The sequence below is a fragment of the Pongo abelii genome, chromosome 19 (assembly GCF_028885655.2).
Source record: "Pongo abelii isolate AG06213 chromosome 19, NHGRI_mPonAbe1-v2.0_pri, whole genome shotgun sequence".
In the NCBI taxonomy this organism is placed as follows: Eukaryota; Metazoa; Chordata; class Mammalia; order Primates; family Hominidae; genus Pongo; species Pongo abelii.
Window position 1 is genome coordinate 861803 of NC_072004.2, and position 17083 is coordinate 878885.

The 17083-nt window shown below is 55.3% G+C and overlaps 1 protein-coding gene across 9 annotated transcripts in view; it reads right to left on the minus strand.

The window, feature by feature from the left end:
* Positions 1-17083, minus strand: part of ABR (ABR activator of RhoGEF and GTPase) — a 228738-nt gene that overhangs the window by 66582 nt on the left and 145073 nt on the right. For 8 of the 9 annotated variants that reach the window (XM_054535343.2, XM_024235376.3, XM_063718371.1 and 5 more), the window contains 4 exons: positions 10736-10843; positions 6371-6431; positions 1073-1125; positions 80-220 (listed from right to left, as the gene is read on the minus strand). In XM_054535343.2, coding sequence (XP_054391318.2) covers positions 80-220; positions 1073-1125; positions 6371-6431; positions 10736-10843 — 363 coding nt within the window. Of the gene's footprint in view, positions 1-79; positions 221-1072; positions 1126-5823; positions 5989-6370; positions 6432-10735; positions 10844-17083 lie in introns of those variants that run through there. The other variant, XM_054535346.2, reaches the window with a different exon arrangement.

The following is a 17083-nucleotide window of genomic DNA, read 5'->3' on the forward strand; positions in this document are numbered from 1 at the left end:
TGAGAGAAGGGGACGAGGGATCTGGCCCATCCCATACTTCTCAGCCTGGGTGAGGGGTCGTGCTGGGCCCTGAGCTCACCTCCCCCTTGGGCGTTGTGACTGCAGTCCGGCGGGGGTCGATGTCCTCGTTGATGCTGGACAGGAAGTTCTGGGAGATGCGGAGGGCATCCTGCAGCAGCGGGTAGTCGGGGTGGTCCACAGGTGTGTGCTTCAGCAGGTCCTGGGAAGGGTGAGGCGGTGAGCTGAGGGGAGCAGCTCTGCGGCCCGATGCGTGGCCCCCGGGGAGTGCTCAGTCTCCACCCAAAGAATCCAAAGGGTGGGCACTCAGGGACCTGTCTAATTCCCACAAAATCTGAACTACAAATCAGAGTCAGGCCAGGCACGGCGGCTCACGCCTGAAATCCCAGCACTTTGGGAGGCCGAGGCGGGGGAATCACTTGAGGTCAGAAGTTCGAGACCAGCCTGGGCAACATGGTGAAACCCCGTCTCTAGTAAAAATATAAAAATTAGCTGGGCATGGTGGCAGGCACCTGTAATCCCAGCTACTTGGGAGGCTGAGGCAGGAAAATTGCTTGAACCCAGGAGGCGGAGCTTGCAGTGAGCCGAGATCATGCAACTGCACTCAAGCCTGGGCAACAAAGCAAGACTCCGTCTCAAAAAAAAAAAATCAGAGCCAGCACAGCAGGGGACAGGGCCCTGGCTGCAGTCATATTCTTTCCCCAGTGGGGAGACCAGGTAGAGGCTCATCCCCCCGAGCAGCTAGGAGAGAAACCCCTGTGTCCGTCCTGCAGCTGCTCCAAGGACACAGGAGACCAGGAGGCAGTGGGTGGGGAAGCAGGAAGTGCCTGCCTCCCGGGGAGCATCTGGCCACGTCAAGCTTAGTAGCCAAGCTGTATTCAGGCCCTGGCCTGGTGACACGGATACCACGGGCCAGACAAGCATCCTTGGAGCCTAGGGACCCCTGATTCCCCAGGTGGGCTGTTCTCAGTGACTCCAGCACCCTCTCACCCCAGGCTCAGTCTTCCACTGAACTCCTAAGCCCTCTCTGGCCATTTGGGGGCTTGACACTCACGTGTAGGACTAGGGTGCTCCGAGTGACCCGGTCAATGGGCTTGTAGAGCAGAGCTGTCGGGGGAGACAGGGAGAAGGAGGAAGAGGATGATGGACGAGGCCAACCCAACACCCCAGCGACCAGCTTCGTCCCCCACCCACATGCTTCCCACGTGAACACCCCTCGAGGGACACCAGAGTGAGCCCACGGCAGCCGCCACCTCTGTTCTCACTCCCCAGGCTGACCACACAGCAGACACAGGTGACGCACAGCCCTGGCAGCCCCTGCTCCCTCCCTAGCCCTGCCTCCTCTCCCATCAGACATGGCTTCATCGAGAGCTGCCCAGGCCTGTCCTGGCCTCACCTGGCTCAAGGCAGATGCTCTCCTGGACCCCCAGACCTGAATCACGCAGCTCCACCCAGCCACGCCCTGCAGAGTCCAGCACACCTGCCACACGCAGGACCCCAGAATGGGGGAAGGAGACATGCTGTGTTTCCAGGAAGGGCAGCTCCCCAGACCTTATCATTCTCAGGCTCCTGCAGCTGAAGGCCGGGCACAGCCAGCTGGGATTGGCATGCCTCACTGTGATCAACAGGACTGGCCTCATCTCTCAGAGGAAAGACCCCTCCTCACATCCTCAAACCCCAGATTGCAAAGCACAGGAAGGCTGGAGGCCGGGAGGCTGGAGGTCAGGAGGCTGGAGGTCAGGGAGGCTGGCCTGATCTCCACAGAAAGGCTCTGCTCCCCGAGGCCAGCCTGGCTAACACAGTGAAACCCCATCTCTATTAAAAATACAAAAATTAGCCAGGCATGGTGGCACATGCCTGTAATCCCAGCTATTTGGGAGGCTGAGGCACAGGAATCACTTGAACCCAGGAGGCAGAGGTTGTAGTGAGCCAAGATCATGCCACTGCACTCCAGCCTGGGCAACAAGAGCGAAACTCCATCTCAAAGAAAAAAAAGAAAAGAAAAAGAAAGGCTGTGCTCTCAAACACGTGGCAGCCTGAGGGGCAAAGGTTTCCTGAAGCAACTCAGGTTAGGCCTCACATATGAGAGCCCCAAAGAGGCTGGGAGGACGCAGGCAAGGCCAGCCCAGGCCCCCAAAAGCCACACCCTCCACAACCCAGATACCAAGTGAGGATGGCTGGGATTCAGCAGGGACAGGTGGAGGTGGCAGCTGGTGGATCAACACTTCCCAACACCCTTCCTGTATGCAGCTGTGGCCACCTTCCCAACAGGAGGGCCAGCTTCAGTCCTGCACCTGGATGCTCTGTCCCTGGGGTCGTGACCTTGGGCCTCCTGCTACAGGAGCAGTGAGAGAGGCAGGGTGGTCCTCTGGGAAGAAGGATCCCAGACTGGGTGTCCCATAGGACCAGGTTGTGACAGGTCCCAGCGTGAACACGCACGCCCTAGCCGGGCCCCAAACCCGATAGTTCTCCAAAGCCTGAGATATAAATACCCCGTGCGCGGCTAGGCAGACACTTCAGGGAGCAATCTGCTGGCTGTGAAGAAAACGCAGCCTCAGCAGGGCCACCAGCCTCACCCGCAGTCCGAGCCTGGCTGCCCGTCGGAATCACTGGGGGAGCGGTTAAAAGATACAGATGTCTGCCCCCAGCCCCGTCAACTCAACCCAAATCTCTGCAAGACCACAAGGGCCATCAGCATTTCTAAAAAGCTTCTTTACTGATTTGAATGTATAATAATGGTTGAAAACCACTGCTTTATGTTTTATTTATATATTTATTTTAATTTTTAAGAAAATATAGAGACGAAGGGCCGGGCACGGTGGCTCACGCCTGTAATCCCAGCACTTTGGGAGGCCGAAGCAGGTGGATCATTTGAGGTCAGGAGTTCAAGAACAGCCTGGCCAACGTAGTGAAACCCCATCTCTACTAAAAATACAAAAATTAGCCAGGTGTGGTGGCAGGCACCTGTAACCCCAGCTACTTGGGAGGCTGAGGCAGGGGAATCTCTTGAATCCAGGAGGCGGAGGTTGCAGTGAGCTGAGATTGCGCCATTGCACTCCAGCCTGGGCGACAGAGTGAGACTTTGCTGGTTTCGAACTCCTGGCCTCAAGCCAAACACAAGTTGGTCTCGAACTCCCGGCCTCAAGCAATCCTCCTGCCTCAGTCTGCCAAAAGTTGGGATTACAGGCATGAGCCACCGTACCCGGCCAACCACTGGTTTACGTAAATACACTTCATATGACATATCTGTAGCCCTTTCTTATCTAGCAGTTTCCAGAGACCCTCCCCATGGGCCATGGAAGCTTGAAGGAATGAGGTCGGTCTTGGGGTATCCTTGGCACTGAGGGTGCAGCCCAGGTCCTAGCTCAGGTGGGATCCATTTCTGAGGCTGTTTAAGGCACCCACCTGTGGCTCAGCCCATCTTCAGAGGGAAAAAATCACATTCGAGAACCCCAGAGACCCAAAAGAAAGCACAAGCTCAGCAGACACCTGCCGGGGTGGGCCCCGGAGTGGCGGCTCCACAGAAAGCTGACACTGCATTATCGGCTCCCCGCAGCCCTCTCTTGGGTCCCAGGAGGAAGAGGTTTCTGACTAAGCTCAGAGGTCTGAACACAGGGCAGGTTGGGTTTCAGAGGGGTTATTAATATGTCTGTGGTCACCTCCAGAGTCCACCTGAGCAGGGCTGTGGAATGAGCCCTGGAAGGGCGGCCAGGAGGACAGGTGCACGGGGCCGGGGGCGGCGCTGGGACCACTTCAGATACAGAGGGAACCGGGGGAACAAGAGCGGCCCTGAAGTTTGTGCTCCCCACGGCCCCTGCACGCTGGGGTCCCCTGAGAATTCAGGGTGAGGTGCTCGCTCTGGCCCTTTCCCTGTCCCCGGGCTCCCGGCAGGCTGGCTTGCTTCCTGCCCGACCTCATCCACTCTCCCTCTCCACTGACTTGGGCAGCAAGCTGGTCTCTCTCTAGTTTGCTGGGTACTCGCTCTGTACCCAAGGGTACTGAGTTAACTGCTTTGCTCGCATTAGTTCCTGTGATTAAAAAGGGAAGCAATTCTCACTAGCCCCATTTTACAGACAAGGCAACTGAGGCCAGAGGCTTGTGGCTACAAGTGGTGAGAGCTGGGCAGATCCGCCTGCGCTCTTCGCTTTGAGCTGCCCCTTCTTCAGGGGAAGGCAGCACCTGTAAAATCTCAATGAACCACAGGAGGGTTCTTGGGAAGAGTGACCAGGATGGAGTGAGGCCCCTCCTCACGAGCTGGCCCTTTCACTCCTCATTCCCCACTTTGAAGCTGACTTCAACAACAGTATCACGGAGACCAAAGCAACATGAACTCCGGGTCCCGGGTCCATTTCACTAAGTCGAAGCTTCCTTTTGGGGAAGGGAGAGGAAGCCAAGGGTCCATTTCCTTTTCAGGGAGGCAGAGTCAAGACCTGACCAACTCTAGGCCAGACCAAAAAGACCATTTCTCCTCCCATCGCTGACCAGGCCAATCTCAAGTGAGAACAGGGTTCCCGCGGCCGTCCTGCTGGGCTGCAGGAGAGAGGCTGCCTCAGAGCTTGCTTCCATCAACAGGGTCCTGAGAAGGTCAGGGGACAGTGGCCCCACACAGCCCCTCCAGCAGAGCCGCCCCTGGGAGGGAGCCCAGGAGACCTGCCATCTCTCCTCCGGCAAGCTGCCACCCCCCTCACGTCAGCCTTCGACAAGGAGCTCCAAGGAGCTCTGGGTTACCAGGGAGATAGAAAAGCAAAGTGACTGAGAAGGGTGCAGAGCCGAAACACCTGGTGGGAAGGAAGAGGAAGGTCCTAAAACCAGCCGCCCGCTGCTCCCACAGACTCAGGCCCAGAGCAGCCGGCCTGGGAGCCACACGTGCCCACCCGACTCCCTGCCACAGGCAGGCGGGGCACCCCTTGGCACATGTGCCTCTTGGGGCAGGGTCCACGGGCTTCTGGACACCTCCCTGCCTGGGCTGGCTTCATCCTCCTATGAGCAACAGTCATGCTGATGACATGAACCTGAGGACATGCACCTGTCCAGGGACTTCCCCCAGCCCCCAGCCAGCTGCGGGAGCTGCAAGGAGGATGGTCCGGGTCCCTTCCACCGAAAGGTGGTGTGTGTGTGTGTGACCTTCATAGAGTAGCTTGCCACACCCCTCTCCCGCTGGCCCTGCTGACCTGCCTTCCACAGTTAAGGGCCCAGACCTCGGCTGGGGGTGGGTCTCACGGCTGGAAACAAACCTCTCCTTCCTGCTCCCACAGCCCCTCCGTGTCCTCTGCCTGCTGCTGCATGTGCACAGAGCACACAATACCCTGCCGCCCAGCCTCCGCTCCTCTCTCCAGAAACAAAGAAACTCCCAACTTCTCCCTCCAGCTCGCGCTGGCGCCCTCTTGGCTGGCAACGCCGCCGTCCGGACCATCGCCACCCATCGTCTCACTGTGCCTGGCCCCCGCAGACCCTCTCCCTGGCCTCAGGGCTGCTACGTCTGCGGGCACAGCTCGTCGCAGTCTCTCCCTAACAGCCCCTCCAGGAAGTTCTCTCACACTAGCCCACCAACTCCCCACCGATCCTCGGGGACACCTGGATCCCTCTAGCCTGGTCCTTCCATATGCAAGCGGACCTGCTCTGAGCAGCCCCAGGTTTCAACTCTAGGCTGGACGCCGCCAAAACGAAGGGGGAATTCAGGTTCAGCCGCTTGCCCACCCTCCTTCCCTGTAGCCCTCTAACCTCGCCGGCCACATCTAAGCCCACTCCAGCCGGCCCCCAGAGGTGGGAGGGTCCGCCACCTCCCACAGCGGGCACCTGGATTACCATAGGTGCAGTTACAGCAGAAGCGAATAATGAGGAGAATCTCCATGGCAGCCTCTGTTCCCGCAGCGGGAGCGTGCAGCCATCGCTCCAGGCTCCCCGGCGCCCACCAGCAGCCCGGCCACTCAGCCACCTTGCTGATGCTGTCGCACAGACTCCAGCATCCAGCAGCCGCTTCGGAGTGCTCTTCCAGCAAGGGGGAGGGGAGGGAGGCGCGTGGCGAGGAGAGGAGGGAAGGGGAAGGGGAGGATGGGAAGGGAGGGAGGGACCCAGCAGCCTGCTGGCATCCTAAAGAGGAGCACGTTTGTAGCTGGCTGGCTGCCTGGGCACGAGGCTGGAGTCCTCGCGTGCGCGCACAGACGCGCGCACACACACACGCTCACACGCTCACGCGCGCACACGCACTCACGCTCACACTCGTGCACACACGCTCACACGCGCACACACTCACACGCACACACAAGGAGAAGGGTGCCGCATTCACGGAGCCCGTTGCCCGCACAGCCAGACAAAGGAAGGTGCCTGTAATTCAGCCCGCTCCCCGAGGTACCTTCCATGGTGACGGACGTGTGGCTGTCCTTGGAGTCCTTGGGACCTTTCACTTTGAGTTCCTGCCAAAGGGAGGAGAGGAGTCATGGCCTGTTCTGTCCCTCACCTCTCCCAGCCCCCACTGTGAGCCTGGCAGGAAGGGGAGTTCTGAAACTCAGGGTGCAAGTATGAGAACAGAGGCCGGGTGCGGCGGTTCACACCTGTCATCCCAGCCCTTTGAGAGGCCGTGGCAGGCGGATCACCTGAGATCGGAAGTTTGAGACCAGCCTGGTCAACACGGTGAAACCCCGTCTCTACTAAAAATACAAAAGTTAGCCGGGCGTGGTGGCACATGCCTGTAATCCCAGCTACTCGGGAGGCTGAGGCAGGAGAATCGCTTGAACCTGAGAGGAGGAGGTTGCAGTGAGCCGAGATCGCACCACTGTACTCCAGCCTGGGCGACAGAGCAAGACTCCATCTCAAAAAAAAAAAAAAAAAAAAAAGACAAAGGAGCCCCACGGCCATGGGTTGCCTCTGCCACCCCAATCCCCTGCACCACACCTGTGAACTCCTGGAGCCTCGTGGAGTCCAGTGGCTGGGGCGTGGGCAAGAAGGAAGGGACTCCAGGTCCCAGAGATGAGAGAGGCTGGCAGGGAGCCCTGTGATTACGTGAACCCCGACTCAGGAATCCTACACGTCGGCCAAGGGCAGACAGGGTTTGAGTTGACCAGCGCCAGGTACTCCAGCCGATCTTTAGGGCATGAGCAACCCGTGAGGTAGGAAGGAGGGGGTCCCACACACCAGCAGGGAAGTTGTGGACCTGCGGCAGAGACGCTGAGCTCCCCAGGACAGTGAGTTGCATCCTACCCCCATCAGAGAGCACTTACTCAGCCCCAAGCACCCCGACACTCCCCACCCACCACTGCCCATGCTGGGGGTCCGAGAGGAAGCTTCGAGGGAGGAACAGCCAATGCCCTTCCTGGACCCCAAGCCAGGCGACAGGTAGTGAGTACTGGAAACAGACCCCAGGGATGACTCGTCTGCTCCAAGCCTCTTTATCCTCCTTTAGAGAGGTTCCAGCCCCAGCTTTTGCTAACAGGACAGTGCAGCCTACAACTGGAGCTGTGACGCCATCCCCACTTGGCAGACGGAGCACACGGAGCCTCAAAGAGGGGTGTGGGAGGGAAGGCAGGAGGCAAGGTGAGGCCAAGGTCAGGTGCCCAGGTGATGTCACCTGCTTGGTCTGCAGAGGAGGAAGCGCCCAGACAGCAGGAACTTCCTACTTCTATCTCAAGCTGTTTCTAGACAGAGAAAACTCCCGGAGAGGAGCTTGGGTGTGTGTATATTTTGGGGGGTGGGAGGTGGGGGTTACTCAGCGTCCCCAGGCTGTGTCTCTGGCTGGTGCCTGGATTCCCAGTGTGTGTATATTTTGGGGGGTGGGGGTTACTCAGCATCCCCAGGCTGTGTCTCTGGCTGGTGCCTGGATTCCCAGTGTGTGTATATTTTGGGGGGTGGGGGTTACTCAGCATCTCCAGGCTGTGTCTCTGGCTGGTGCCTGGATTCCCAGTGTGTGTATATTTTGGGGGGTGGGGGTTACTCAGCATCCCCAGGCTGTGTCTCTGGCTGGTGCCTGGATTCCCAGTGTGTGTATATTTTGGGGGGTGGGGGTTACTCAGCATCTCCAGGCTGTGTCTCTGGCTGGTGCCTGGATTCCCAGTGTGTGTATATTTTGAGGGCGGGGGATGGGGGATACTCAGCGTCCCCAGGCTGTGTCTCTGGCTGGTGCCTGGACTCCCAGATTTCGGGAATGTTTCCTCACGCCCCCTCCAGTGAAGTCTAGGGTATGAAATCACTCCTGCTGCAGAGAGGAGCCTAATTGCAGTAATTAAGTGGCAGCGCTAGCAGGAAGCAAGCGCGTCATCCAGTGAGTCAGGATGAGAAGCCACCTGGCAGAAAGCCAGGGGCCTGGCTCTGCCCTCCAGGGTGGGCAGGCTTTGAGGGGCTTATGGTTCGGTGTGGGGGTTTCTGCCTATGCACAGAGAACAAGCAATCAGCCCAGGCCAAGAGAAGACCCCACACTCTCTGCACCATGTCTGACCCCGGGCTCTTGGGCGGCCTCGGCAGGGCTGCTCTGAACACAGACCAGGGGAGTCCAGGTAGTTTCCAAGGTTGGGCTGGTAACCGCAGGGGAAGCACCATTTCTCCAGCCCCTTTTATTTGTATTTTTAATAGAGACGGGGTTTCACCATGTTTCCCAGGCTGGTCTTGAACTCCTGGGCTCAAGCCAATCTCCCGCCTTGGCCTCCCAAAGTGCTGGGATTACAGGCGTGAGCCACTGCGCCTGGCCTCTCCAGCCACTTGACTCCATGGAGAGGGACTTCCCCACCCCGCACTTCGTCCTCCCAGGCAGAGGGTGACTCATCTGCTCCATGGGTCTGGGAGAAGAAACTATGGTCAGCCATCCTCTCTCTACACACTGGGTGAGAAGCGTGGGCTCTGTCCTCATTGTGGGGAGGGGCCGTGGTTTCCTATTCCTGCAAGACTCAGTAGATACTTTTTTTTTTTTCAGGCAGGGTCTCGCTCTGTCACCAGACTGGAGTGCAGTGGCGTGATCGCAGCTCACTGCAACCTCCACCTCCCGGGTTCAAGAGATTCTCCTGTCTCAGCCTCCCAAATAGCTGGGATTACAAGTGTGCACCACCATGCCCGGCTAATTTTTGTATTTTTAGTAGAGACAGGGTTTCGCCACGTTGGCCAGGCTGGTCTCGAACTCCTGACCTCAGGTGATCCACCCGCCTCGGCCTCCCAAAGTGCTGGGATGACAGGTGTGAGCCGCCATGCCCAGCTTCAATAGGTACATTTCATTCCAGAGGTGAAGTGTCAGCAAGCCCACTGTGGCTACAGATCCAAATCCACATTTTCCAAGCTGCATTTTTTTTTAACAGTAATGAAGCTGACATGTTCATCTCCATCTGTCAGCTTCTCTGCTGCCTCTCGGTGGATTCTAAACATGGGCATCACCCGTCACCCCTGAAGTTTCAGGAAAACTATCCTGCCTTTCCCCAACTCTTCTAGCGTTAGAGCTGAGATGGGGACACAAAGGGCCAAGAGGGGCCTTTAAGGCAGGACTCCCAAAACTGCAGAAGCTTCTCTCCTTTTCTAGGATGGAGGTTCTCTTGCCCCAAGCTGGGGGCTGTTCCTGCAAGGCCAGTGCTTCAGGGGTGCCACTGAGATCTTTTTGGACAAAGGGATAAACTGGTCTCTGTCATGAAGGATCCTAAGCAACTGTCCCTCCATGCCACCTCTTGGGTAGAAATGTTGATGGCAGATAGGACTGCACCTCTGCCCTGCGGAGGAGTGCGGGAGGAAGGCTGGGCCTCAGGAGCAGAAGCACGTGTGTTTCCGGCCGGGAAGGCCGGGCCTCAGGAGCAGAAGCATGCGTGTTCCGGGCCAGGGATTCCAAGGCTCCTTCTCCACATAAGTGGCTCTTACCCTCTTTGTGTTTATGGGATTGCAGTCTTAGAGTTGGCAAGAACCTTAAAAGACGACCTATAGTCCAAATTTCCTCAAGACTTCCCTGTCATAAATATCACCCAGAAGCTTGTTCAAATATAGAATCTTGGGCCCCACGCAAAGCCTTCTGAATCAGAAGCTCCAGGGAAGGTGCCTGGAAATCTGTGTTTTAAACAATGCCCCAGTGATTCTTATCAAGCAAGGTTAGGATTAGCTGGCCAAGCTGGGCTCAGCGGCTCGCGCCTGCAATGTCAGCACTTTGGGAGGCTGAGACGGGCAGATCACCCGAGTTCGAGACCAGCCTGGCCAACACGGCAAAACCTCATCTCTACTAAAAATACAAACCTTAGCCGGGCGTGGTGGTGTGTGCCTGTAATCCCAACTACTTGGGAGGCTGAGGCAGGAGAATCACTTGAACCCAGCAGGTAGAGGTTGCAGTGAGCCGAGATCACGCCACTGCACTCCAGGCTGGGTGACAGAGCAAGACTCTGTCTCAAAAAAAAAAAAAAGATTATCTGACCATGTCTAAACCCCTCATTCTACAGGACAGGACATAAAAGCCAAGAGGGGGGACGTGACTTGCTCAAGGTCACCATAGTGTGGTGTGGGACAACACTGCCTCGAATTTTTTTTTTTTTTTTTGCCTCCCCTGTTCCTCTCTCTAATATGAAAGAGAATTAAAAATAAATAAATAAAATAGATCGTTTTCTATTAAGAGGGAAAATGTCAGGTGCAAGAAAGCAAATATCAGGCTAACTGTTACCCATTAGAGTAACCACTTCACCGACTGGCAAGCGAGGGAGGGGAGACCAACGGCTCTGAGCAGCCCCAAAGCTCCGTGTCTGTCAGGGTGGCTGTGCGGGGAGCTGCCTACCTCTGAGATCTTCTGGAACTGGTTGTTGGACTGGCTGCACTTCTCAGCTGTCTCCAGAGCAACTTTATAGTTATCCACAAATGCTTTGTACACACCGAGCTGGCTGGCCTGCAGGGAGGAGTCAGGGAACAGAGGGAGAGGAGGGTGGGAGAGGAGAGGATTAATGAATGGATGAAAGCTTCACGGAGCACCGGGAGCTCCCGTGCACCGAAAACCTCTCACTCAGCTCATTGGGAACTTGGGGAAATGCAGGGATGAACATATTACAGTGTCCCTTTGAACTGGACAGTTTCCATGGAAACCAGCTCAGCCAATAAGGTTAACGAGGGGGTCTGGTGTTGGGGAGACCAGGCTAGGGCCTTTGTTGGCCTGCTAGAAATTCAACTCCTCACAGCATCCAGCTTTCCTCAGCACGGTGAAGGCCTCCCAGGGTTTGAAATCCCTTCATGTCTCATACTTCCTTCACATCCTGGAATTAGCCGGAACAGGGAGAGAGGGGTGTGTGTGTGCTGGAGGGAACTGGCACATGTGGCCTGCTCAGGCCTCCCTCCCCACATGCAGTGTGAGGCACGACATTTAAAGATACCGTCTTGGCCGGGAGCGGTGGCTCACGCCTGTAACCCCAGCACTTTGGGAGGCCTGAGGTCAGGAGTTCCAGACCAGCCTGGCCAACATGGTGAAACCCCGTCTCTACTAAAAATACAAAAATTAGCTGGGCGTGGTGGCGCATGCCTGCAATCCCAGCTACTCAGGAGGATGAGGCAGGAGAATCGCTTGAACCCAACAGGCGGAGGCTGCAGTGAGTCAAGATCACGTCACTGCACTCCAGCCTGGGTGACAGAGTAAGACTCCGTCTCAAAAAGAAAACAAAACAACAAATGAAGATGCTGTCTTTCCATTTCTCTTGGCCTCGAGGCCCCGTCCTCACCTCTTCCACCTCCTCTACCTCCAAGGAGCCAAAGCCCCAGCCTCACTACACGTTTGCCTGTCACTCACACAGTCACAACCTGAGTCACAACCACATAGAGACTCGCCTCCTCTGAGAGGCAGGGCAGACCCCATCGCCCCTTTCTGCAAAAGGAGAAACTGAGGCTCCGTAAGTCAATCCCCAAATATTTATGGAAAGGCTTCGCTGCGCTGTGTATAAGCACTTCCTCTTAAGGGACCAAAGGGTAGAAATTCAAATTAAAGCCATCAAGAGATATTTTATACTCATCAGAAGGGTCAAAATTTAAAAGTCTAATTGATAGCAAGGGCTGGCAAGCATATGGGGAAATTTAAACTCCCTGTTTTTGTTTTTGGTTTGAGACGGAGTTTCGCTCTTGTTGCCCAGGCTGGAGTACAGTGGTGCAATCTCGGCTCACCGCAACCTCTGCCTCCCGGATTCAAGTGATTCTCCTGCCTCAGCCTCCCAAGTAGCTGGGATTACAGGCGCCTGCTACCACGCCTGGCTAATTTTGTATTTTTAGTAGAGATGGGATTTCTCCATATTGGTCAGGCTGGTCTCAAACTCCCAACCTCAGGTGATCCACCTGCCTCGGCCTCCCAAAGTACTGGGATTACAGGCATGAGCCACTGCGCCCGGCCAATTTAAACTCTTTTTTTTTTTTTTTGAGATGGAGTCTCGCTCTGTTGCCCAGGCTGGAATGCAGTGGTACCATCTCGGCTCACTGCAAGCTCTGCCTCCCAGGTTCATGCCATTCTCCTGCCTCAGCCTCCAGAGTGGTTGGGACTACAGGCGTCCGCCACCACGCCAGGCTAATTTTTTGTATTTTTTTTTTAGTAGAGACGGGGTTTCACCATGTTAGCCAGGATGGTCTCGATCTCCTGACCTCATGATCCACCCGCCTCGGCCTCCCAAAGTGCTGGGATTACAGGCGTGAGCCACCGCGCCTGGCCAATTTAAACTCTTACAGACTACTCGGGGGAGTGTAAATTAGTACAATTATTTGGAGAGCAATTTGTTAATAACTAATAAAGCTGAGAATAGGCATGGCCTATTTTCAGTTGAACTAATAAAGGTGTGGATAGGCACAGCCCATCGATTGCTTAGCAAATCCACTTTTACATACAAACTGCAGAGCTGTATCGTTCAATGCAGTAGCCACCAGCTACATGAGGCTACCAAGCACCTGAGATACGGCCGGTTCAAACTGAGACGTGCTGGACGTGTAAAATACACAGTGGGTTCCAAAGGCTTAGTATATAAAAGAGAATGTAAATTACCTCGTTAATTTTTAAATACTGATTACATGTTGAAATAATATTTGGACCTGCGGGAATAAATAAAATATATTCTCAAAATTAATTTCACCTGCCTATTTTTACTTTTAAAAATCTGGGTATTAGAGGCCAGGCGCGGTGGCTCACAACTGTAATCCCAGCACTTTGGGAGGCCGAGGCGGGCAGATCACCTAAGGTTGGGAGTTCAAGACCAGCCTGGCCAAAATGGCGAAACCCCGTCTCTACTAAAGATACAAAATTAGCCAGGCATGGTGGCACGCGTCTGTAGTCCCAGCTACTCAGGAGGACAAGGCAGGAGAATCACTTGAACCCAGGAGGTGGAGGTTGCAGTGAGCCCAGATTGCATCACTGCACTCCAGCCTGGGCGACGAGAGCAAGACTCCGTCTCAAAAAAACAAAAAAAAAAGGTGGGTATTAGAAAATGTGAAATGATGTGTGTGGCTCATAAGCTATTTCCATTAGACAGCAGTGCTCTGGAGCAAATGGCCTATGTGTGTGCCCCAGGGGACTCAAGGGTGTTCACCACCTCACTTTTCCTCCTCATAGTGGAGGGACTGGAAACAAATGCTCACAAACGGGGGAAGCCACGCACACAGCCATGAACATGGATGCACCCAATTTACACATAGCGTTGCTGACAAGCTCCAAAACGAACATGGGTTGAACTGTAAAATATGATATACGTGTATACTTACACACTTTTTTTTTTTTTGACATGGAGTCTCGCTCTGTCAACCAGGCCGGACTGCAGTGGCGCAATCTCGGCTCACCGCAAACTCCGCCTCCTGGGTTCCAGCGATTCTCCTGGCTCAGCCTCCTGACTAACTGGGACTACAGGCACGCACCACCATGCCCAGCTAGTTTTTGGATTTTTGGTAGAGACCGGGTTTCGTCATATTGGTCAGGCTGGTCTTGAACTCTTGACCTCAGGTGATCTGCCCACCTCAGCCTCCCAAAGTGTTGGGATTACGGGCGTGAGCCACCACGCCTGGCTTAGACACATTTTTAAAGTACATGCAGCTGGGAGCTGTGGTACACACACCTATAGCCCTGGCTACTTGGGAGACTGAGGTGGGAGGATCACTTGAGCCCAAGAGTTCAAGTCCAGCCTGGACAACATAGCAGGACCTTGTCTTTTTTTTTTTTAAAGTACAGGCCAACCCAAAATAGATACAGATATGTAGTAAACACACAAACTGCAGTCTGGAAGGCTATCCACCAAATTCATGCCAGTAGCTGCTTCAAGAGGGAGGAGGAAGGGTGGAGAGACTCCATCTTCATGTGTGACGCTGTATTTTCTTCATTAGAAGGTTTTGCTGTTATTCTCTGGAGTTTCTGGTTTAAATGTTTTTCAATACAGCAGCAAGGGGGATACAGCTGCTGCCTGGCTTCCTCAGGGGCCTCTGCTTCCCACCAAGGTGCTGGGGGAAGTGGGCTGCTGTGGACCCCCACCCCAGACCACTCTGCTTTCTGCAGGATCCTCATGCTCCCCGAGGACCCAGAGAGGCTGGGGTGGGGGTAGGGGTGGAGGTAGGGGTGAGCGCAGGCTGGCCGCAGCATCAGCTGAGCCTGGAGCCTCCCAGGACAGAGGCAGAGCCCTTTGAGGAAGCTGGTGGGACAGGGGAGCAGGGGGCATCTGGAAAAGTCAGAGGGGAGAGCGAGAGGGGACACTTGGGGTGACGCCAAGGCCAGAGGCATTCAGGTCTCAGCTGCAGAAGGGCTGGATTTTAAAAAGGGGGGCGGGGCCAGAGTTTTAAAAGAGGGTGGTGCCTGACTTTAAAAGGGGGCGGGGCCAGAAGGGAGGGCGTTTATTTCCTTTTCCAGGGAGTACTGAGGCCCGGCCCATCAGTGCCCACGCTACACGAGACGTGCTAGACAGTCGCTTCCTAAGCCAAAGTCAAATCACCGATATTCTTCCAGGAAAAGGCTCCTCTAGCCCCCTTTCCCACAAGAAGGAGAAAGCCTGGAGGCCCGGGTTGGCACATCACCCTCCCAGGAGCCAGGGGCAGGAGCCAGCTGTGCGAAGCCCCTGCATCCAGGGTCACAGTGATCTCAGGGACTGCCGCTGCCACAGTCACCCCAGGCTGTAGGGCCCGAGGCCTGGCTTGGCAGGTTCATTAACTGGGAAGTGCAGGTTGCTTGGAAACAGCAGCCTGGCACTGGAGTGATCTCATAAAACAAACAGCAGAGATGCTAATTCCCTTCTCTCGGTAACGAATAATCAAATACCCAGAGACTTCAGCTGAAAATAAACCACGTCCGGATGCCAGACCTGACCCGGCTCCCGCCGGGCCCTCCCAGACCTGCAGCCCCAGGGGTCTCAGGCATCATTTCACAATGCTGGCGAGGGAAGGTGGTGGGTAGCAGATTCACGGCCAGGCCTGTGGAGCTGAGACCAGAACAGGGGACAGCCAGGTCCAAGTGACAAAGATAAACTGTGACAGCGTTTCCAGCAACCATGGACTTGCTCTCCTCTACCCTCCTGAGGGATGAGGAGAGGATGCCCCCCAGGCCACTCGGCTCAGGTGAGCAGGCAGTGATGACAGGTGTTCACCATCCCTGAACCGGAGGAAGCAGGTGGGTCCTGCTAGAACCAGAGTGTGGCATTCCTTTGAAAGGATACCTTCCGGGGTGCCTCTTCCCAATTTAATAATAATAATAATTGCACTGATGATAATGACCAGTTATTGAGTACTTATTAATTTACAATGTTCCAGGCCCTGTTCCAAGCACTTTTCCTTTTATTTTATTCTATTTCTTTTTTTTGAGACAGAGTCTTGCTCGTCGCCCAGGCTGGAGTGCAGTGGCGCCATCTCGGCTCACTGCAAGCTCCGCCTCCCGGGTTGAAGCGATTCTCCCACCTCAGCCTCCTGAGTAGTAGCTGGGATCACAGGTGCGCGTTATCATGCCCAGCTAATTTTTTTATTTTTAGTAGAAACGGGGTTTCACCATGTTGGCTAGGCTGGTCTTGAACTCCTGACCTCAGGTGATCCACCCACCTTGGCCTCCCAAAGTGTTGTTGTAGGGATTACAGGCATAAGCCACTGCGCCCAGCGTATTCTTTTTTTTTTTTTGAGACAGAGTCTCAGTCTGTCATCCAGGCTGAAGTGCAATGGCGTGGTTTTGGCTCACTGCAACCTCTGCATCCCAGGTTCAAGCGATTCTCCCGCCTCAGCCTCCTGAGTAGCTGGGACTACAGGTGCATGCCACCATACCCGGCTAATTTGTTTGTATTTTTAGTAGAGATGGGGTTTCACCATGTAGGCCAGGCTGGTCTCGAACTCCTGGCCTCATGATCCACCCACCTCAGCCTCCCAAAGTGCTGGGATGACAGGTGTGAGCCACCACGCTCAGTCAGGCCTATTCTATTTCTTTGTAGAGATAGGGTCTTGCTATGTTGCCCAGGCTGGCCTTGAACTCTAAGCCTCAAGTGATCTTCCAGCCTCAGCCTCCCAAAGTGCTGGGATTACAGGCGTGAGCCACCGCACTCAGCCCCATGCACTTTTCAGATATTAACTCCTCAAAATCACCCAATGAGGTAAATACTATTACTATCCTCATTTTTACAGATAAGGAGGCTGATGCAGAGCGGTTAGGCAAGTGGCCCAGTTGCAGGTTTAATCTGGCAGCGCTGGGATTCAAATTCAAGCCCACTTTGTGACACAGCTCTAGAAGCTGTGCTTGAGAAACAGGGCTCTCAGGACAGAAATCTCAGGCCCTGCGACGTCTCCCTCGATGCCCTTCCGAGCTCTCCCCAGGCCCCGTGGTCAAGGTCACGGTGCATTCACTCATTCATGCAGTGACCACTGGGCCGGTTCTGGGGGTCTAAGAAGAAGGAAATGCAGGCTGGGTGTGGTGGCTCACGCCTGTAATCCCAGCACTTCGGGAGGCCAAGGAGGGTGGATCACCTGAGGTCAGGAGTTCGAGACCAGCCTGGCCAACATGGTGAAACCCCATCTCTACTAAGAATACAAAAATTAGCCAGGCGTGGTGGCGGGTGCCTGTAATCCCAGCTACTCAAAAGGCTGAGGCAGGAGAATCACTTGAACCTGGGAGAAGGAGGTTGCAGTGAGCCGAGATCATGCCACTGCACTCCAGCCTGGG